Here is a 24,059-nt window from a genome sequence, read left to right as displayed (position 1 = left end):
CACAATATCACACTCAAAAATTAAGAACTGCAAGAGATCGTTCTCCCGGCATCCGCCTCAGGAGAATACTGTCTCAGGCTCGCGCTTGTATTCAGCGCGTTTAAGTAACCTTTGGCGGGGGGGGCGTTGCCTAACAATGGTGGGCGTAGCCTGGGGGTTCCCAGGGAATGGCGGCAAGATAATTTTTTGTAGCCCGCGGCAGCGTTAAATCCGCTGCGCGGGGGATGCCCAGGGAGTGTCCAACAATAATAAGTGCCCGGGGAGAGAATCGGTAAGTTAAAAGCACAATATCACACTCAAAAATTAAGAACTGCAAGCGATCGTTCTCCCGGCTTCCGCCTCAGGAGAATACTGTCTCAGGCTCGCGCTTGTATTCAGCGTGTTTAAGTAACCTATGGGGGGGGGGCGTTGCCTAATAATGGTGGGCGTGGCCTGGGGGTTCCCAGGGAATGACGGCAAGATCATTTATTGTAGCCCGCGGCAGCGTTAAATCCGCTGCGCGGGGGATGCCCAGGGAGTGTCAAACAATAATAAGTGCCCGGGGAGAGAATCGGTAAGTTAAAAGCACAATATCACACTCAAAAATTAAGAACTGCAAGCGATCGTTCTCCCGGCATCCGCCTCAGGAGAATACTGTCTTAGTCAAAAGATCTTTGACCTTCTCTGTGGAACTTGAGAACAATATGCCATCTCTTGCAACATGGCGTTCAAAATACTGAAGAGAAATTTTCTAATACTGTAAGGCGCTTTTTAATAATATTAGCTATGGTTAAACATATTAAAAGGCAGAGGATTTGTAGTGCAAGTCTTTGGTCATAGGTTTTTTCCTTCAGTAAGAAGCTCCATAAAACGAAGATGTCAGGGCTTCATGTTGGATTTCAGTTGTCCAAGGCACTTACAGGAAAGTCAAAAGCCTGTTGAACTTCTTTGTCTAAGTACTAAGCCTTCACTGAGAAAAAAAGAGTGTTTGCTTCATCCCCTTCTAGAATACCAAACAAATGTAAATTTGAGCACCATGCTTGGTTCTCCAAATTTGAACTCATCGTTTTAGATGCAGTTCTAAGTTGCATCGATCAGATAAGTGTTTAGTCTGGCTTCTTCAATACTCTTTCTTTATACTAACCCTGATTTCCCCAAATTACTTGCTCTTGTCAGTTGACCCAGCTGTCTTGATGTCCCCTAAAGCAACATTTGTATTTCAGCAAATTATTGTGCAATTAATATCATGGTCTCACAATGGTTCCCTTTGAATATGGGAGTCCAAGTGAAACAGATCATGCTGAGATGGGTACCTTGATCCCAGTAGCACACAAGACACCTGTTTCATAGTCTACTGTTTGTTATATGATAGACAGTGCCGCATCATTTGCCATTAGGTTTTCCAGGATGGACATTCCACGTTTTGCTTTAGGTGGCAGGATTTTTTCCCAAGTAGCATAACCTTGCTTTTCTGCCTTTTTTCGGGGTTGGTAGTGGGAAATCCTTTTTCAGATTATTGTTTGAACTCGAGACTACATTTTTACCGTTAGGAAAAAGGATAGATCCCAAAGAACTGGTTAACCCTTTAGCTTGCACACTCAATTGAGTAGTTGTAGAGTGTATGCATTTAATACTGTTGAATTTTAGCATATTTGAATATCGGTCTTTGGTCCTCAATTACAGAACAGCAGGTGTTCAGTGGAAAAGATTACTTATTCGCAAGCAAAGAGAGTACTCAATCTAATTTCTGCTTCTGGGGAAGCAGTTTCAATTGTGGTGTACCACCACATCATAGTGGTATAAATACTTCTAGTTAAAGTATGTAATACATTTAAAAGATATGGTTAATGGTTTTTTTAAATGGTGATAGATTGGATGTTTGCATGGTCTCTAAAATCTATCACTTTCTAGAGAATTACTCAGTGTAGAAAATGTGCTGTTAAATGCAAAATGTATCCAGAGGATTAGAGAGACCTAAAGCGATACCCTAGTATTCCTGAGGAGAGTTCGGCCTACTGAGAAGACCATGAATTGCTAGAATATTTTTAGAGTGTACCTTCAGGACGACCTTCATAACTATGGCTTGATCACTACAGGTTGTTGTGCTACAGAAAGTGAAATTTAGCCCAATTTTCAATTTTTTGGTAGGTTGGATCAACCTCTTACATGTAGGCTGGTTCCTAATATACATAATATTGATACAATTTGGTCAGTGCATTCATAACACACCTGCTTGAAAAGTCTACCAGCTGCCACTGCAGGAAAAGTACTCACGGAGAACGTGTCTTCAGCTTGAATATATGTATTTAATTCCACACTATACAAGAAAATATAAAATGGTGTACATCATTATCTATTGCAAATCCAAATCCATGAATTTGATTGCAAACAATGTCACACATGCTTTCAGTTTACATGTTAACTTGATTGATATTATGGTGCACAACTCTGCAACTTGGAGTACCGCACAGAACATGAACATAATGCTGTTAAGTAGCTAGAACAAATATTCATGGTAAATTCACAAAAATACATAAGTCACAAATCGTGCATTCTGAACCTTTGGCAAGTGCCATAAGGAATATACAAACATAAAAACCACATTCTTTGATTTACAATTTCAAGTAAGTGTAAAAGTGCAGTATTTACAGTTTATTTCTGCATTTATAAATATAAACATTTATTGTACATAGAAAGAGTCTAACAAGCTGTTAAGAATGAGGCAATAAGCCACAAAATATTTCAGAGGAAGGTTTCACTTTACGTTACTTTAAGTTCATCAGCCTAATTTGTCCTATCATATGAAAATAGCACAGCCACAACTTCAACAGACTACTTTATGATGTAGAGTTTAAGATGGCTGATGGATATAGAACCACATTAGAGTGTAGCAGTTTAGTGTTTTGCTTTTGCCCCAGTTCCAATTTTCCTTCATGTTGCTTTTAAGAAATATTGTATCCTGGCATAGCTGAGGTGGGATAAGTTTTTTACTTTGATACAAAGCTTAACATCAATGAATCTGCAGTTGTGCTATCTAAGGACTGCAAATGCCTCCCAAACGGGCCTTATGCTAGTCCAGTATAGGGCACACAGGACAATAAACAAAATGCAGATGCATCTGACAGACATTAACCCATACTTTTATATAAATTTCAAAAGGGACAAACTACCAATTTATGCCTGAAATTGAGTGACCTAGCCATGTAATTAAATGGGTTACTGAAGGGTTTGTTCATGTCAAATGAATTCACCATAGGTCACTACAAATTTACGACTTTAAACAGTTTTAAGAGGTCATATACTTGTGTATTAAGCTAAATGAGGATAGATGATTAGAATTTGAAGCCAAGTAGTTATTAACATTTGCTGTGTTGTTTTTTAATACATTGTGTCCTAAGTCATCACAGTTGGTAGACACAACTGTGTTCCTACTTTATTTACAATAGCTGTTTACACCTTCCTTCACATGGCACTATCACCTCCTACTGCATAAACCCACTAAACTAGGTTTCTTCAAAACACTATTTAAACATACATGCATTGTAGGGGTTGCAGGAATATTTCAATCTGATAGTCCGAGGATGCTGCTTGGTCATTGAAGTACGTGTTTCATAATAGATAACCCATTAGTAGAAGGTGGTACATCCTATGAAGTTAAAGATACATTTAAAGAGTACAGTTTGTGAGTTTTACAGGTGACCTAAATTTACAGTTAACTGAGCTTCTTTGCATTTCAATGAAGCAAGACATCTTGCTCACACCAATTGAATGACAGCAGCAAAATAAATGGTTGCAGGTCAACATTGTTGGTACAGAATCTGCCTGTCAAAATTAAGAAAAGCAGGAAGCAACCCTGATAAGGTAATACACTAAGTACAGTTTAATACTTTGACATGCTGTCAGGGTAAGAAAATTCAACATTATGAGTTTACTTTAATTTCTTCTGATCCGTATTACAAGAAATAAACCTCAATTATAACTTAAACCAAAGCAATCTAAGACTTCCTTTCCTTCGTGGGAAATGTTAAGGAGGACCTCCAACTAACACTGCATTAAATTCAAGATGAAGGACATTTTAAAAATGTAAGTCCTTGTTTAAACAAAGACTTGGAAAAGAAAAACTACAGGAATAAAGATTTAAAAATTGTAAATGACTACAATTAAGCCATTACGAAAATATCTACCTACAAAAATATTGATGTTTGAAAAACCAAAACATAGCCAAACTCCCATCCCTTACAGTTATGGACCTGAACTGTGTTTATATTCTAAATCCAGGTCAGGTATATTTAAAGGCACATGCATCATAGTGTCATTATAAGCATGCAAATATTTTATTAGCCAAATATTTTATGGTTGTCATTTCTGTAGTCTGTATTTTCACCTTATGCAAACTGTTGACTGAAGATTCAAAAACGACTGTGGCAGTGAAGTATGGTCAAGCACAGCCACAAACCGATCACAGATTAGCAGAAGGTGCCTAAAGCAGCCACTAATATGTTAACATTATGTGTGATCAATATAAATTATGCAATGATGGAATCATTCTTTTGCTTGGTATGTATCATTATCACATATTAAAATGCAATATTATGTTTTAATTTTCTAAAATATTTTACTTCCTTCGAGATGAACCCTGGCAAACGTTCAAGAACATTTTGCAACTCTTCAGCTGTTTCACTATAACGTGTACATTGGATGGGTATTAGAAATCACTACTTCCTCTCATTAAAAAAATTTGGACTTTGAAATCAAAACACAATCTAATAACGTGGCGAGGACACATATGTTCACTTTCAAACAATTATTTTGCATTTTACATTACTATTACTTAAAACAGAATTACATTCATTTCTATTTTAAGATACAATGCAGTCGCCTTTGTGGTGTTTCTAAATGCCAATTGCCTGCATGACTCATTCATATCAGGTGAAAGCAGAAGATGCCGACCAATGTGAGAATCAGTCACAACATCCTCACATAAACTATTTGATGTTGGGTGTGTGCTAGCATTTGATAGGCACAAGATGACTGCAGTTTAAATTCAGTGCAAAGTGATAATATAATAATAAACAGAGTTGGTCTACTGAAGCATAATTCTGAAGACCAGCCATCAAAACACACTTTTCAACATTGCTCTGATGATAAATGATGCCTTACAAGACAATGAAATAAATAGTTTCATTTAGTCTGGATACAATTAAATGGCAGCTCTCTGACCGGTAGACCAGCGAAGGCACTAGTATGGTTATGTCCTACAACCAAACAACTTCTAAGGAGATAATGCATTACATCAAGGAACCGTGCAATACAGGTTTTTTTCAGATGGCTACCTTTCTATAATGACAGACAGGAGATTCCCTTTAGTGTTTAGGAGTAGGCATGCTGTTGAGGTATCATACTTTCACAAGCATTTGGTTACGCATAACACAGATTTATAAATACATGCATTTATTTCAGCCTAATATCTTAACAAAATACATTCATAAAATGATCACTAATTATCCATAGGAAGGGGTCACGTTCATGTACTCAGGGTTGGAGACTACCATTTTAAGACCCAATGCTTTCTGTCAGGTGAACGTATAGTAGAACAGCAGCTAGGCAGTAAGAAAGGAGCATTCTCTCTTCCTTGAACTAGCATAAAAAATGTCTGGAAAGTATGGCAAACATGTAAATATACTATAGTTAACAATGGCCCTGTGGGAACAGTTTCAAGCATATCCTATAAACGGTATGTCAGAGCTACAGGCTGTTTTGAAACTCAATCATTTGTTGGATCTGAAATGATAATTCAAGGGTATAACAGACTAATGCTTAGTCAAAGTGAGGAGCTGTAAAATCCTGTTCCGCTTCCTACAAAGAAAGAGATGTTCAAACAAGTTGCCGCTACCCAGGCATGCCCATGGTATTCCTAGACTTGCAGCCCTGAAGAAACAGCCTCTGAAAAACAGCATTTGAGCTGCTGCAAGCATCACTGCTAGTGCATGTGACAGTATCATAGCGATTGGGAGTTAGGAGGTGAACAGTTCTTGTTTGCACTTTAGAGTATGGACCAGGATCTGGAAGATATCAGAACACTAATCAGGCTGCTAGGAAGGCTCCAATACAATAAAACAGTAAGAGAAAAATAAACAGGGCACACATCTGGAGAATCATCTAGTAGCATTGCAATAGAATAAAACACGGTGAGAGAAACAGTGGGGGTGTAAGTAAAGTAGTAGCTACATGGAGCATAGATTTGAGACAGTCTTCAACAGCTCTTATGCATGGGAAATTGCCACTCTGTAGTATATACAGTATGTAAGAGAAGGGTGGCATTCATATAAACAGAGAAAGGAGCTTTCACACACCACTCTTTCTCAAATTTCCATAACCCCCTCTCATAACAAGCTCACAGGACAAACATTGTATGTGATGCTTATCAACAAACCATGACAAGAAAACAATACAACGGATACCAAATTAACACACAAACTAGATGATCCATTCATCTTAGAAATCTGGTTCCACCCATGCATATCTTTGACAGCCTAGTTCCCCTTTAGATACCACATTCAACACTATGATGACCCACAAGACTGGAGATAGCATTGAAATTAAATCTTCAAGTCTACATTGCCATCCAGTCTCCTGCAGCAGTCAGTGCTTAAATCTTTTGAACTCCTTACATGCCACTTCACACTATCTGGAGCCCGGACAGATATCTTCCACCTTGTCTGCAGACCTTTCAGGTCCCTGTTCCACATTTAATACCAAAATCTCATAGAACACCCCCTCAGCCTCAATGAATATTTGCAACAACATTTTACTTTGGATTTCAAAGTCCCTGTGGATGCAACCAGCAGTACCATGGAAAAGGTACTCCTCAGCCTTAGAACAACCACTAACATTAGACAACAGACCTCACTCCCCAGCCCTCATCCAATGCAATACTCTACTCCAAGCCCATCTTTTAGTATCATCCCCTCGCCCCACAATGTCCCTCCATCTGGATCACACTAAATTTATATATTCACTGATATACTGACAAAGGTTTTGCGGAAGGTCATCAGACCACACACGTGCTTTGGAGTGAGTGCCTTTCAGTGACATCTCCCTGAACTACAGCGCATTTCTATGGGTTAGACCAAATAGTACAAAACCTTGAGCCCCTGTCTACAGAGCACCCACTATATGGAAATGAAGCAGCCAACAGACTACACAGACCACACTCGCATAAGTCACAACAGTGCCCTCTCCATTGACTAAACCCTTTGGATTAGAAAAAAAGAGAGAAGTTAAGTAATTGGAGGCCTTTCACCCAAATGACTGGTAGTGTAGACCGGAGCAAATTTCTTTTTCCACATTAAGGAAACAAAAATGGCCTTATGGGCATTCAAACAGACCATGTTTGTTGGACAACTCTCTGCTTCTCTGACAACCATAAATATCAGGTCGAAAGAAGCAGCTGGCTAGTATCTAACGCCAAACCAATATCTGATATCCGCACTAAAAAGTACAACATCTTACACAGCCCGTTAAAACAGTTCATGCACCAAATCCGTGCAACTGTTTAACAGTGTGTTTAATGAAATCATTTGATATCACTTTTTCCAAATACTTGTTTGGAAAGAAACTTTCATTAGGTTTGACCAGTGTCATTCAATAGTGGCAGAAGTTGCAACCGCTTGATTTACTATGATGCTGGGTGGTGGTGAAAAGGTTTATTTATTGCATGTTCTTAGGTTTCTGCTATATTTGGTTACTGGCTTTAGCATAGAGCCCAATATGCCACAGCATCGAAGCACTTTCAGTAGTGTAAGGAGGAATTCTGCAAACTGTTCTGAGGTTTTAATTGCATATTGGATTCTGTTCTAGCCTAAGTAAATGCGCTTTGAATAGGATGTATTTGTATTGTCTTATATTTTATGAATGGGCCAGCTTCAATGAGTTGTGGGAGAATGCTCTTAGTCTTAGATGGGCATGCGCAGAGAGCTGAACTAGGAATGAATGGCAGTGTTCTCTGATTTTATTTAGTCCCAGTCCCTTCCAAGTGGGGTTTGGAGTAGGATGCTCTCAGCTCAGTTTGTCTAGGCAGGTATGTGTCTTAGTTCTGTTTGAAACAAGGTGGGGGGATTGCTTAGGAGTGAAAGTATAACAGTGTGCATTGCAGGCAGTTTTCCAGTTTATGGATTCTTAAAAACCTGTTCAATGGTTATAAACGATTTGCAAATGTTCCTCTCACATTTAAAAGAGTTAGAGATCCAGCTCAAAATTCACTACTCGAGCTCAAAATTCACAAGTTCCTCTCCTCATGGAATCTGGACTTCCTAAATGCCATTGCTAATATTCTGAAAACACTATTCAGAGAGACTAACAAGATAACACAAAATCCATCAGGAAAAGAAGCCTGCAGCAGGGCATGTGATTTAAACTGAGATATCACTTCACTCCGCTCACAATACGTTGGTTGCACTATGGTGAGGAGCGTATTCAGACTTTTTGTTTTAGCAATTTTCACGGCATTTGGGATTCCCCGCTTTTAAGCATGGTGGTGCACAAACTTCTAAAACCATTTTTACACATCCTTAGGTATTTAAAAAGGGGGCGACATTAGTTTCCTTTCAATACATATCAGCACCGATAATGTAGAGTCATCAGCATCAGGTTTGCATTCATTTTAAACTATTATAAACGATACAATATAATTGGGAGATGGATAATAGGCTAGATGAGAGAGTGTGGAAAACATTCACCCTGAACGAGGAACAAAGGGGGAATATGGTAGTTTTCTCCATTTTTAGCATAATTGAGGATTGGAACTGAAGAAAGACTGAGTAGCCGAGGTGTAGAAGACGGGATGGGCGAGAAGCGGGTGCTGCAGGGACAAGGTGCATGGAAAGCATAGGAAGGCTGGATGCACAGTAGTTCTAATAAAAACAAGAAAAGGAAAAGGAAAAAGTAAACGATAGAACAAGGAAATCCCCCGACACACCGATTGCAATGAAGACAGGGGGTGCTGGTAGTGGGAAAGGGGATCCCCTGCCAGCAAGGAATACAGGCGCGATCAAAAAACTAATTCCTCCATCAGCGGGAAAAAGTAAGAAGAGTGACATGCGGAAACAGAACTTGATCGGAAAAGTAACCAGTACGGCAGGTAAAAGCATGTCACAACTGGCAAAGGGAGACGAGCAAAAGGCTCGGGACATAATTATGCGTCAACCCACCGTGGCGGAAATGCTAGCGGGAAAACCCTTGGAACCAGCGACGGAATCTGTGGATGCAGGAAACTCGAGCAATCTTCACAATCTAGACGCTGACACTCCCGCTGCTGCTGCTGAAAACGTCCTCGAGGACGCAACTGACATGAACACGGAAGTCGCGAAGGTGGTTGCTAGGCAACGGGCCGAGGCAGCGCGGAGAGAGGCGCAGAAGGCTGTAACACCGCAGACAGACGGTGAGCTTGCAGGAGCTCGCGCTGTGGACGAAATACCAGCGGAAGATAGAGGTAAAGGGGTGTATGTCAGTGGAAAAGTCGAAAAAGGGAATACAGGCACCAGGGGAGGCACTACAGCAGACATGCTTGGCGCATTAATGCAGGTTGAAAAAGAAATTAATGAGTCCCGGAAAGTGACTGGCTCCTGGGGGAGCAGAGAAAGTATAGCAAGCTCTACAGAACCAAGCCTTGAGGAGGGGACCAATGTAACTAAACAGATCCATGGGGGAGACTGTACATCCCTAGAAGGGGAGGGAGAGTTCTTCTCTGTAAATGAAGATTCTGAGTCATTGTCGTCAGCAGAATCAAGTACAGAGGAGGGTGAAGGCACGGAGTCAGGCATAAGCACCTCTGTTAAAGAGTCTACTATGAAAAAGAGGAAACACACTAAAGTAGAGAAACGTCTCCTATGGGATTACTCAGCAACCTCTCAAGTGTACCAGGAGGAAGATATGGCTGAGAGAACCACAAGTGGCAATATCCCTCCCCCACAAGACCCTTTCCAGACTTTATTCTCAACGCTGAGGCAGATGCAACACGAAGCAAGAACAGAAAGCCGCAGAGCAAGGCAGGCATCAAAGAAAATTCAGAACAGCCTGAGGAAGGTCAATAAACTGTATGATGAGCTGGTTGACAGAGTTACAGAGGTGGAGGAGCGGACAGGGAAGCTTGAGGACGACGTGGGGAGCTGGCAAACATTTAAGTCTGAACATGAGAAAATGGCAGAGGATATGCGCTGGAAGATGGAGGATTTTGAGAATCGGCAGAGGAGAAACAATGTCCGCCTTTTGGGTGTGGAGGAAGGGGCAGAGGGGCAGGACGTCAGGAAGTTTGTGATAAATCTGTTGAGGGGCGCATTCCCAGAGTCCCAGTGGCAGTGGGAAACAGAAATACAAAGGGCGCACAGATTCCCTTTTGCAGTAAAGAGGGGGGGAGAAGTAGGGGGAGCAGGCAGAGGTGGGCAAAAAAATCAGCCAAGGGCCATTTTAGTCTATGTTGGGAATTTTTTGCTCAGGGAAGAGATCCTAGCCAAAGCAAGGCCAGAGAGTAGGAGATCTTTTGAGAATAATACCTTTTTCGCCAGGCCTGACTTCTGCCATTTCACTGTAGAGAGGAGGTGGAAGATGAGGCAGCTGATTGCACCATTTCAGGCTCTTGGCTCTGAGGCGTATTTACTTTACCCTGCTAGATTAAAGGTTATTGTCAGAGGGAAAACCTGGATGTTTAACTCAGAAATCAAAGCAGGAATCTTTCTAGAGGAAATGAAGAAACAAAAAGGAGCATGAGTGCCCGGGGGAGTATATAGGATATAAAGGGATCAGTGGGAGGCACGAAAAAAATTAAATAGTTGGATGAGAGATGAGAGAAGGAAGCGATTTGCACAACACAAGGCGGGCACACATAGGTCGGCTGACCTATTTGCCTGTGAAGGGGGGGGTTGGGGAGGGGTGAGTAGAGCAGGGGTGGTAAGGGAGGGGGGTGTGGGGGGGGAGAATAACAACTGGTTGATTATGATTATGATTTTGCACATTGTCACGTTGGTGGGATACAGAGGAGATATACAGACTGGTTTGAGGCTGAAAAAGACTGTCTGTTTTAGTTGGTATATACACTTGTTAATGCAATGGTATGTAGGATAGCATCAATTAATGTGTGTGGATTAAATGATTTGAATAAGAGAATGAAGGTAGCTGCATATTTAAAAACCCTGCGGTTGGATTTGGTATGTCTGCAGGAAACCCATATTGAGGTGAGCAAGATGTATCTAATGGAACAACTTGGGTTCAGGGTATTGGCCAGCTCTAAACAAGAAACTAGGACTAGAGGAGTGGCAATCTTGGGTAGACACAGGGATATGGTAGTGGGGAAAAAGAAGGAGGATAAATGGGGAAGATGGGCTATAGCGGAAATTTCCTTTCGGGGACAGAAAATATCATTAGCCACCATCTATGGATCCACTGAAGATGATCCTGAGGTATTTCAGTTTCTTGATGCAGAGTTGGCTCAGTGGCCTGAACCTATAATCTGTTGTGGTGATCTCAATATACACGATTTGGAGAGCTCGTTTACACAGAGAGATGCAATTTATAGAGGGAGAAAAAGGAAGGTGTTCAGGGCGCTGGCGGATATGGTTAGGAATAATTCTTTGATTGATCCTTGGATAAAATTACATCCACATCTTGATGGAAGTACCTTTTTTTCGGCCCCACATAAAACATTGGTTAGGCTGGACTATTTTCTTATAAATAGTAGCTTGTTAGCTGGGACACAGATTGAGAAACTTCCAAGGGTGATCTCAGATCACAGCCCTGTAATACTTACCATTGAAAATAATTACTTACAGAGATCACCTGCACAATGGACGTTTGAGAGGGGACTCTTAAGGGATCTTGCATATAAGGAGCACATGTCAAAATGGATTAAAGAGTTTTGGGAGATTAATAGGGGGACGGCAGCTATAGGAGTAGTTTGGGATGCATTTAAGGCAGGAATAAGGGGTGAAACCTTGAGTTTTGTGATGGGTAGACAAAAAAGAGAAAGGGTAAGGAGAGAGCTGGTAGAGCATAATTTACTAAGGGAGGAGGAGAATCTAAGTAGGCTAATAAGGAATAACAGTCCTCTGGAGGATTGTCTGCTTAGAATAATAGCATTAAAGGCAGAGGCAGTGGAAGGCCTGGCTAGACAGGCGGTAGACAAATTCCTGTCCAACAAGGAAAAGACATATGAGCTTAGTGAGAAGGTAGGGCGGGTGCTGGCAGCTAGAACTAGGCAGAGAGCAGCCGAAGCAGGAGTAAAAGAAATACGGGATATACAGGGAAATCTGGTTATGGAGACTGATGCAGTAAGAGAAGTATTTAGGAAGTTCTATGCAGATTTATATACTTCAGAAGAGGTACCAAACTTGGGGGAGATTAAGGAGTATTTGGATAACATACCCCCCTCGGCGATTTCAGAAGAGGATAAAGAAATATTGGACAGTCCTATACTGCTAGGAGAGTTGGAGGAAGCTCTTGATAGCTTGCCGAAAGGTAAAGCAACAGGGCCAGACCAAATTCCGCTAGAATTTTATCAGGTTTTCAAAAACGAACTATTAGCAGATATGTGTATAATCATGCAACAAGCACAGGTAGGAGACATTAGCCCAGAGTCATGGGGGGGGGGCTAATATAATAGTAATTTTAAAAAAAGGAAAGTCACCGGAAACGCCAGGATCATACAGGCCAATTACACTAATGAACTCGGATATTAAAATATATTCTAAGATTTTAGCAAAGAGACTTGCAGGAGTGATTGAGCAGTTAGTGACCCCTATCCAGCATGGCTTTATACCTGGGAAAGGGACTACGCAACATGTAAGAACGGTAATTACAGTATTCAACCACGCAGAAATACTAGGAGATCCTGCAGCAGCACTTTTCCTCGATGCCGAGAAGGCATTCGATAGGGTGGACTGGAAATATCTTTGGTGTGTAATGAGATGGTGTGGGTTGGGCGAATCCTTTATAAAAGCGATCCAGGTACTGTATAAGAATCCAGCAGCGAGGATAAGGGTGAATGGGGGGCTCTCAGATGTAGTAAAAATAGCCAGGGGGACCAGACAGGGATGCCCTTCCTCTCCCCTATTGTTCGCATTATATCTGGAACCCTTACTACGTAGGTTGGAGGAGAATGTAAGGATACCTCCAATGAAAAGAAATGAAAATGTGGTGAAGTCCTTAGCCTACGCAGATGATGTGGCAATCTTAACTCCGAACCCTACTCTAGCTATAAAGGAGATAGAGTTAGAGGCTCAGAAATTTGGGAAACTATCAGGGTACAGTTTAAATAGAACAAAGACCCAGATTATTAAGAATAGATATACTCCGTGTGGGGATAGCAGGGTGGTTGATTCAGCAGTATATCTAGGAGTAGCACTAACTGCAAAGGTGGAGAGAGTAGTAGAGTTAAATCTGGATCCTCTAATAGGCAAAGTTAAAAAAGAACTTGAAAGAATGAATAACCTACACCTTTCCCTTATGGGATGCACAAATGTTGTCAAAATGCTAATCTTACCTAAATTTTTATATTTTTTTCGTACCATTCCGTTAGTTTTCGAAGCCAGATGGTTTAATTTAATAGAAAGGATACTGAACAGATTTATCTGGGCACATGGAAAGACCCGTAGAGCGTATAAGTACATGACTTTACCCAGAGAGAGAGGGGGCTGGGGAGCCCCTGACTTTCGGATGTATCAGATGGCTGCTGCATTACAATACATGCAGGGAATAATTGGGGGTGGAGGAAGTGATGCAAGGGTTGGGACCATGTCCACGGAAGTGTATGCTATTATACTGGGGGCGGAGGCAGAAAATAATTTGTTAAATAGAGTAGAATTTGGATATTATAAAAGAACAAGGTTCAAGACCATGATGGCAGCAACTAGAATATGGAATACATTTCTTAAGAGAATGGGAATGGGCAGATATAATAGGTATGTAAGGCTTTACAAAAACTGTTCCTTCCCGATGGGAATTTTTGGTGACTCAATAATGTTGGGATGGACACAGAAAGGGATAGAGCAGATTGGGGATATAATAGATGGGGATGGGGTAATCCAGTTCATAGATCTTTGTGCTAAATATGGGATTGAGAGAAAGGACTTCTTCAAATACCTGCAGGTACGGAGTTTTTTATTACACAAGCAAGGTGGCAGGGAGGGGTTTAATAAAAATGAACTCTTGGAAAAGATAAAAGCAGGAGGGGATTGCACAATTAGATCTTTCTACGCAATACTAACCAAAGGGAAGATGGATGATCTGGAGAAAGTTAGCACTAAGTGGGTCGGAAAGCTGGGAGAGGATGCAGGAAGCTTTCAAGATTCTTTAAACTTGGGATGTACCATCCTGTGCTCTGGACCCTTGCAATCGCAACACTATAAGACGCTATTTTCACTGTATTACACTCCAGCGAGGCTAGCTAAGTGGGGAGGGTCCACTGGAATTACTTGCCCACGGTGTAATGCAGCAGCTGCCGACATTATCCATATGTTTGCTACTTGCCCTCAGTTATATACCTTGTTCCGAAGTATAGAAGATTTTATTAACAATACTCTTGTTATAAGAGTTAATCTAACGCCTAGGATGATTTTGTTTGGAGTAGATAATCAAGTTGGATTGGATCATAAAGAATTTATGTTTGTCGCAATGGCAGTACTGAGATTAATAATTGCAAGAGTATGGTTGGACAAGGTACCCCCTGATTTACAAGTATGGCTATCAAATTTGCTAGCTAGCTATAATCTTGAGAGAGCTATATATGCTCGGAAGGGGAAGAGGGGAAGGAGATTGGGGTTGAAAATTTGGGAACCAATAAATATATGGAAAGAGAGGATGGCATAGTAATTGATGAAGATTAAAGGCTAGGCCCTTCTTTGTTATATGATTTGGTGTTATAAATGTACTTTGGTTATTGATTTGAAATGCGTCAAACCAGTGATACTCTGTAAAATGTATTTAAAAATGTCTTGTTTTGTTTTGTAATTCAATGTGCAAGTTAACAAGAAAAAGGGGAAAATAAAAATATTAAAAAAAAAAAAAAAAAAAAAAAGGGAGTTAGGAGGTGAACAGTTCTTGTTTGCACTTTAGAGTATGGACCAGGATCTGGAAGATATCAGAACACTAATCAGGCTGCTAGGAAGGCTCCAATACAATAAAACAGTAAGAGAAAAATAAACAGGGCACACATCTGGAGAATCATCTAGTAGCATTGCAATAGAATAAAACACGGTGAGAGAAACAGTGGGGGTGTAAGTAAAGTAGTAGCTACATGGAGCATAGATTTGAGACAGTCTTCAACAGCTCTTATGCATGGGAAATTGCCACTCTGTAGTATATACAGTATGTAAGAGAAGGGTGGCATTCATATAAACAGAGAAAGGAGCTTTCACACACCACTCTTTCTCAAATTTCCATAACCCCCTCTCATAACAAGCTCACAGGACAAACATTGCATGTGATGCTTATCAACAAACCATGACAAGAAAACAATACAACGGATACCAAATTAACACACAAACTAGATGATCCATTCATCTTAGAAATCTGGTTCCACCCATGCATATCTTTGACAGCCTAGTTCCCCTTTAGATACCACATTCAACACTATGATGACCCACAAGACTGGAGATAGCATTGAAATTAAATCTTCAAGTCTACATTGCCATCCAGTCTCCTGCAGCAGTCAGTGCTTAAATCTTTTGAACTCCTTACATGCCACTTCACACTATCTGGAGCCCGGACAGATATCTTCCACCTTGTCTGCAGACCTTTCAGGTCCCTGTTCCACATTTAATACCAAAATCTCATAGAACACCCCCTCAGCCTCAATGAATATTTGCAACAACATTTTACTTTGGATTTCAAAGACCCTGTGGATGCAACCAGCAGTACCATGGAAAAGGTACTCCTCAGCCTTAGAACAACCACTAACATTAGACAACAGACCTCACTCCCCAGCCCTCATCCAATGCAATACTCTACTCCAAGCCCATCTTTTAGTATCATCCCCTCGCCCCACAATGTCCCTCCATCTGGATCACACTAAATTTATATATTCACTGATATACTGACAAAGGTTTTGCGGAAGGTCATCAGACCACACACGTGCTTTGGAGTGAGTGCCTTTCAGTGACATCTCCCTGAACTACAGCGCATTTCTATGGGTTAGACCAAATAGTACAAAACCTTGAGCCCCTGTCAACAGAGCACCCACTATATGGAAATGAAGCAGCCAACAGACTACACAGACCACACTCGCATAAGTCACAACAGTGCCCTCTCCATTGACTAAACCCTTTGGATTAGAAAAAAAGAGAGAAGTTAAGTAATTGGAGGCCTTTCACCCAAATGACTGGTAGTGTAGACCGGAGCAAATTTCTTTTTCCACATTAAGGAAACAAAAATGGCCTTATGGGCATTCAAACAGACCATGTTTGTTGGACAACTCTCTGCTTCTCTGACAACCATAAATATCAGGTCGAAAGAAGCAGCTGGCTAGTATCTAACGCCAAACCAATATCTGATATCCGCACTAAAAAGTACAACATCTTACACAGCCCGTTAAAACAGTTCATGCACCAAATCCGTGCAACTGTTTAACAGTGTGTTTAATGAAATCATTTGATATCACTTTTTCCAAATACTTGTTTGGAAAGAAACTTTCATTAGGTTTGACCAGTGTCATTCAATAGTGGCAGAAGTTGCAACCGCTTGATTTACTATGATGCTGGGTGGTGGTGAAAAGGTTTATTTATTGCATGTTCTTAGGTTTCTGCTATATTTGGTTACTGGCTTTAGCATAGAGCCCAATATGCCACAGCATCGAAGCACTTTCAGTAGTGTAAGGAGGAATTCTGCAAACTGTTCTGAGGTTTTAATTGCATATTGGATTCTGTTCTAGCCTAAGTAAATGCGCTTTGAATAGGATGTATTTGTATTGTCTTATATTTTATGAATGGGCCAGCTTCAATGAGTTGTGGGAGAATGCTCTTAGTCTTAGATGGGCATGCGCAGAGAGCTGAACTAGGAATGAATGGCAGTGTTCTCTGATTTTATTTAGTCCCAGTCCCTTCCAAGTGGGGTTTGGAGTAGGATGCTCTCAGCTCAGTTTGTCTAGGCAGGTATGTGTCTTAGTTCTGTTTGAAACAAGGTGGGGGGATTGCTTAGGAGTGAAAGTATAACAGTGTGCATTGCAGGCAGTTTTCCAGTTTATGGATTCTTAAAAACCTGTTCAATGGTTATAAACGATTTGCAAATGTTCCTCTCACATTTAAAAGAGTTAGAGATCCAGCTCAAAATTCACTACTCGAGCTCAAAATTCACAAGTTCCTCTCCTCATGGAATCTGGACTTCCTAAATGCCATTGCTAATATTCTGAAAACACTATTCAGAGAGACTAACAAGATAACACAAAATCCATCAGGAAAAGAAGCCTGCAGCAGGGCATGTGATTTAAACTGAGATATCACTTCACTCCGCTCACAATACGTTGGTTGCACTATGGTGAGGAGCGTATTCAGACTTTTTGTTTTAGCAATTTTCACGGCATTTGGGATTCCCCGCTTTTAAGGATGGTGGTGCACAAACTTCTAAAACCATTTTTACACATCCTTAGGTATTTAAAAAGGGGGCGACATTAGTTTCCTTTCAATACATATCAGCACCGATAATGTAGAGTCATCAGCATCAGGTTTGCATTCATTTTAAACTATTATAAACGATACAATATAATTGGGAGATGGATAATAGGCTAGATGAGAGAGTGTGGAAAACATTCACCCTGAACGAGGAACAAAGGGGGAATATGGTAGTTTTCTCCATTTTTAGCATAATTGAGGATTGGAACTGAAGAAAGACTGAGTAGCCGAGGTGTAGAAGACGGGATGGGCGAGAAGCGGGTGCTGCAGGGACAAGGTGCATGGAAAGCATAGGAAGGCTGGATGCACAGTAGTTCTAATAAAAACAAGGTTCTGAACAATGAGAAGCTGGGAAGAGGAGGGCTGCTCAACGGGGAAAACTGGGGAGCAAGGATGGTTCAAGGCATGTCCTCGAATCCTTTCACATAAGGAAAGTGGGTTGAACATGAGTAACTCAAGAGAGGAGAGCTAAGGGACTCATAAGGTGGGTGGAGGAAAGAGGTTGATAGATGGAGAATGAGAGACGGGGTCTCGCCTTAGAATGAGCAAGAAAACGAAAGAAAACTAACACAAATATATAAAAAGAATACCAATGAAACGACTGAAAAGTGCGCCCAGCAGAAATGAATGCAACTGAAGTGTTGAAGCAAAAATAATGTAATTGAGATACATAAAAATGTATTTAAAACAAGTAACAACGAGGACCCAGGGATACAGGACCAAGGACACCGTTAATTTGGGGCTTTAAACAAGGTCAGGCCAGTGATCAAGCGCTGCAATGTGATTAGAACCCTTCAGAAAGAGCAAACATTCTAAAACAGGTCCACAGCACATCCGCATATTAAAACAAATTCCATTAATTCATGAATCCATTACATTTTATAACCTTTCAACTAATTTTATATAGTGTGGAATACTCTTAAAGTGCTTGTGATCTACCACTGTTTATCTAGATGGTTAGACAGCACAGAACTCAATCTAAGTACAACCAGCAGGAGAAATGCCTATCAAAGTATACAACATTATACCTTGAATTACCAACGGTTAACTTGTCTGCAACTCAATCAAACCCACAAAATAATGAAAATAAAGTCATATAACTAAAAAATTAAATATCTAAGACAACAGAAATATGGTCAGTCAAAACTGTGCAAGATTAAGGCATTAAGCGCAGTGCAATACTTTTCATTTCCATCCCTTTGAACCGTATTCTAGTGTGTGGTTTAAGAGGGCTCCATATCCTCCGATGATGACCAACAGCAAAGGACAGTGACTAATCCTCTGTGTGTAGGCTCTCCAGACCATGCACCTATTTTGGGTTTTCCCGACCATCTGTCAACTCTAGTTTCAAGTAAAGAAGGACCCAGTGTGTTCAGTTGTTTAAAAGGCAGATATGGCAAAGTGTCAAGGTGACAAGTGTTGCGGTGAACTCTTCTCGTCCCCTGTTGGAGTGGGCTTTAGTATGGACAGTTTTCGAGGGTGAAGCTGAGGACTTCTTCGAAGATTGTCATCCATCTGTAACAAAATTTAAGTTTAATGAGGTGTAAAGATGAAACTCCATAAACTCCAAGAACAACATACCTGTTTCACTTTACCAGTAATCATTGGCAATGTTCTTCATCAATATTTCAAAATAACACAAAATTATTGGTTCCATAGATTTACACTTTCTTTGGCTTAGGTGTAATATTTTCTTTTCCCTCACGTCTTAGTATAATGGCAATTTATAATCATAATGTATTGTTTTCAGGCTGAACTGTGAAGTAGCTGGTATACTGTGAGTAAAGCTCTTGTTGTGAATTGCCTGCCCATTTTACAATCAACCTACACAGCTAGAATGGGAGCTGTTGAGACAACACAGAAGTGTACAGCGAGTTGGCTCCTGCCTCCAAATTGAAAATAACCCAAGACCCAAAGGAAGTGGATCCTTCCCTTGTGCTCAAGGTGTTCTTTGACAGATGGAGGCAAAGGAATGACAGGTTGCTGCTGAGCCACCTACACCAGGTCTTAGAGGACAACAGAAATAATGAAAAACTAGGTGCTGTTTCACCATGTTCCTCAACCTATCTTTCTGGTGTCAGACAAGGGAAACAGCAGTTATCTGACTGCCCTGGATTGTCGCTCCACCAGCCTGATAGACTACCTTTATTCACCACACGTATATGGAGACAAATTGGGACAATTCTGATGTCTTCACCATGCTCCACTAGGCGTTTTCCAGAGTAGGATTCCAAGTGTGTATGAGAAAACCCAAGCTTTTCTATCATTGTATAGGAATCACTTAGATGTTATTTTACCACTGATTACATGACATCACTGGTGACATCACATATCATACCTCATCACACCACAAATTACACCAACGATGACATCCCTGAAGGTGGGCAACACCGCAACACCATTGCGTTGCATTGCGTTCAGGCTCTGGCAGACAGATTGGCCTTGCACAGGGACTGTGCTGAGTGGTAAAAGGTGCTGAGATCAGCACTTCCTTTGGCCACGACCAGTGGGCTCTGATCACACGTAGATGGGAGGAACAGCCCTGAAAATAATGCTGAACTCAACACCTCTACTCCAGGGGATCGCTGTGCACATGGATTGACTTTGCCCATAGTGCTCCGAGTGTAGGACCAGCCTTCAGTAGACCTCGAACTGTGTTTACCCAAAGTCAGGGTACCAAGCCAGGCCTTTGACTATGCCTTGCACAATTTATTATTCCCAGTGATCATTTGTGATATAATGGGTGAGGCATTCAGAAGAGTATGGGAGGATAATGTTTGCACAGACCACCATAGCTGGTGACTCAGGTTTTAGATCGACCATTCTGCTTAAAGTTTCTTTGGGGAATTTCTATTTTTTTAATAAAACACGTTATTTTCGTATGTAAGTAATAACATCAAGCCCCCTTGAACACCAGCTGTTCCTTTTGGTTTAATGGACCTAAGGAAGCCAGGTTGAATTAAACAGGAAATAGCACCTACCCTTTCAATATTTTCATACAGTCCTTTGTGACCTTTCAACTCTGTTTTAGTGTATGTGTGTCATATTTTTCAGTTCTCTTTTTCTAGTAGCCTAGTTTAGAGGCAAGAAATGGAACACAGTGGATCCTGGACTCTGCTTTTCCATCTTGCCTAGTGGTTGCGTTCCTTGCAACAATCAGTACTGCGTGAAGCAAAAAGGAAAGGAAGGAGCATCCAGTTACTTAGCAAAACACTCCCTTCCTCACTGTTCATTCCCTTAAGGCTTTTAAGCCAGATGCTGGTGTGGTTGTGCAGCTGAGACATGCAGCGGGTGCCCTGAATGCAAGTCCTTCTGCGCCCATCGTGCCATGGTCGGCCCAGGGCAGAGAATGCTGCATCTTCCTTGTCCTACTTCACCTATTCATGTGACATGCTTCTTCTTCGTTCTTCACCCACCAACTACATCATTCAATCCCTACTCAATCATTACCACCTCCCTCCCAGCCATACTCCAGGAAATTGCACACAACTTAATTGTCTTTTAATGTTGGGTCTGTCCCACACCATTCGGGTGAATTACACTTTTTTAAACTTCCAGTTATAACATTTTATTTCTTGCAGAAACATGGTTGTGAGATTCTCTGTGCCGGATATCGAATGTGCTTTACCCCATCATACATAATTATTACACATCAATCAGTCATACAGACTCGGATGTGGCAACACAATAGTTTACAGAAACACACGTAATAACTCGCTCATCTCCACTACACCCCTTCTGTTCAGTGAAGTACTCTAGATGCAACTAGCAATATCTCCCACCAAATCTTTCTTGGAAGCTTCGATTTATCATCCTCCTTGGTCCTGCTGCTCACTGCTTGAGCTCCTGGCCCTTTAGGTCTCGGCCTGAGAAAGACTGCGCACATGCGCAGTCCAGCTGGCGAGATTTAATGATGTAGGGAGAGTTTCACTAGCAAGGTTAAGCCCCGCCCCTCTTTTCCATTTGCTGGCGTCACCGTTCATGCAAAACGGTGGCCAGCCATTGGAGAAGAGGTCCTAGTGACATTCTTCTTTCTCTTTTAGCCCCGTCCTTTTCAGATCGGGTTTCTTGACTTCCTGCTGGCGTTAAAGGTTTCTTATCTTCTGTATGGGTCCAGATGGCCCCATAAAGAAGATAAGGAACCTTTTACCGCAGCAGTAAGTCATGAAAAGTCTGAAAAGGACGGGGCTAAAAGAGAAATTCTGTGTTATGCCACGCTCCTGACCTCATTGCGTCAGTAGGGGTGAAATGCTGCTAACAGACGAAGTCCAAAAGTCCGCTTTCCATAAATTCACTATTTTAGTCAAGTTGCCTGATTCCCCTACACACCGAGATTCTCCATTCAAACCCGCCACTCATTCATTGGCACTGCTGCAAGGCGCGGTGAAGATTCGGGCCTGCAGAGCACACCCATCGGTGAGAGGCTGCCTCAGTGCGCTGTACTTTGTTGCGAGCTCAGCTCTTTGTGCCTGCTGGTTGGTAACAAGAGAGCTCGCTTTCTTAGGACCCCTTGAAGTAGAACACCAGGCTCCAGGCACACAGTGAGGTTCAGCGAGTGTGGGGGTGCACAGCGGCTGTTTTAGTTTCTATTAGTGTGTGCTGCTGTGGGTTTGTGTTTAGTAAAAGTGAGTGTGTAAAGCCCTGCAGGGGGCTGGGCGGGTGCTCGCGTTCAGCTGTGCTTTCTCCAGCAGGTTCCGGGGCAGGGAGGTCTGACACGGGCTCCCTGGGGCACAGGGATGAGCTGGTCTCCCGCCAATGGCTGGCAGGGAGGAGGGCGCAGGAGGGGAGAGGGCGAGCCTTCGGACTGACTGCCCGTCCCACCTTCCCTCACTCTCAGATGCACCATCTGTCTCTCCGTGTCCTAAGCACAGGCAGCAGAGGCGGGACCCTCTTCGGCTAAGAGACGGGCAGCCCTCCTCTGAGCATCCTCCAGCATCCGGTACCCTCACCCACCGAGAGACAGGCAGGGACCCTCACCTGCCGAGAGACCAGCAGCATCTGGTACCAGCACCCACCGAGGGACCCTCATCCCTGAGAGACGGCAGCAGCTATCGCACCCACCGAGAGACAGGTGGGCCTCCTCACCTGCCGAGAGACAGACAGAACTCCTCTGGGGGACTTGCAGCTCCTGGAACCCTCACCCTCCGAGAGACAGGAAGGGAACCTCACTCCTTAGAGACAGGCATCCCTCAACTGAGGGAGACCTGCAGCAGGCACTAACCCCACTGAGAGACGACCAGCTCTCATCCGATTCCGAGAGAGACCCCGAGTAGCAGGGACCCGCACACACATGGAGGCAGATTGGGGGTGACCCTTGCACGAAGGATAGTGCCGTAAGATCGGATCCGGAGGGAGGAGGCTGCTCGGAGTAAGGGTTATGCGGGGAAAACCACCCCTGGAACCCGGCACTCGAGGAAGACCAAGGCTCCAGGCGGCACGAGCCCCCCACACCAAGGCGCACTCCACACCGGCGACCACCCAGAGAGCGGAGACCAAGTCACAGGTGTACTGACGCCGGCACGCAGAACACGCAGACATGCAAGTTGTACTCAACTTATCTAATGTGCGGAGATAAGCAGGTAAGAAAATCACAATGCAAAGAAAAATGCATGCCTATTAATCTGAGCGGTAACCTTGGCCAGCAGCGGGTGCTTTAAGGCGCTTGAGTACAACATTAGCACATGTGTTGAAGAAGATGCCGTAGGTCTGGTTTGTTGCAAGGGTCGAGTGTTTTCTGGGGGCACCTGTGTTGGGGTTTGCATCTGAATACTATAAACACTCGCTTGCGCTTCTGCCCCCTGAAATCCCGGTTCATGTCATGTTTCTCTGTGTGCTCTGAGTGAAAGGTGTCGCCTCGCACTTAATGTTTTCGGAATCTGTGGAACGATGTGTTCATCAACTCTGACCTCTGATCCCATGTTCGTGCAGAGAGGTGTCACAACCCCTTTTTTGTCTTGGTTATTGGTTACCATTGATCCCGGACATTGCTGCACAGCCAGGGCCTGTCACAGCCTCCTCCGTTTGGTGAGGTTCCTTAAAGGGGGCTGGAAACGGTACAAAAGAGTACAGTGGGAAGCAAAGAGGGCGTGGGAGGATGATTATTGGGCTGATCTTTTGGAGGCCACCAAGTCAAACAACCAGACTAAATTTTGGGACATAGTAAAATGGGGGAAGGATGGTGATTCCCGTATTCCAACTAACCATGTGTCCCCAGAAGCCTGGATAACCCATTACTCCACTCAATTCAGCTCAGAAGGCATTGACCCTCCCCCTATTTTGAATAAGTTGTATGTAATGACCCTCTGCGAACCAACTCTGATCTTCTCCAATATCGAGACAGAATTAGCCCTTGGTTTAACTCAGCGGGGGAAAGCTCCTGGTTTGGACCAAATACCAGACGACCTGTTTAAATCAAACACTGCTCTTTGG

General features: G+C 42.4%; 1 protein-coding gene across 3 annotated transcripts in view; it reads right to left on the bottom strand.

The window, feature by feature from the left end:
* Positions 1-2,265: 2,265 nt before the first annotated feature.
* Positions 2,266-24,059, bottom strand: part of MTX3 (metaxin 3) — a 166,593-nt gene continuing 144,799 nt past the window's right edge. For 2 of the 3 annotated variants that reach the window (XM_078675201.1, XM_078675200.1), the window contains exon 9: positions 18,265-19,145. In XM_078675201.1, coding sequence (XP_078531327.1) covers positions 19,035-19,145 — 111 coding nt within the window. In that variant the 3' untranslated portion in view covers positions 18,265-19,034. Of the gene's footprint in view, positions 8,719-17,772; positions 19,146-24,059 lie in introns of those variants that run through there. The other variant, XR_013607047.1, reaches the window with a different exon arrangement.

This window comes from Lissotriton helveticus, chromosome 2_1 (genome assembly GCF_964261635.1).
Source record: "Lissotriton helveticus chromosome 2_1, aLisHel1.1, whole genome shotgun sequence".
Taxonomy (NCBI): Eukaryota; Metazoa; Chordata; class Amphibia; order Caudata; family Salamandridae; genus Lissotriton; species Lissotriton helveticus.
The sequence above is the reverse complement of the archived record's forward strand: the minus strand, read 5'-3'. Positions and strand labels throughout refer to the sequence as shown.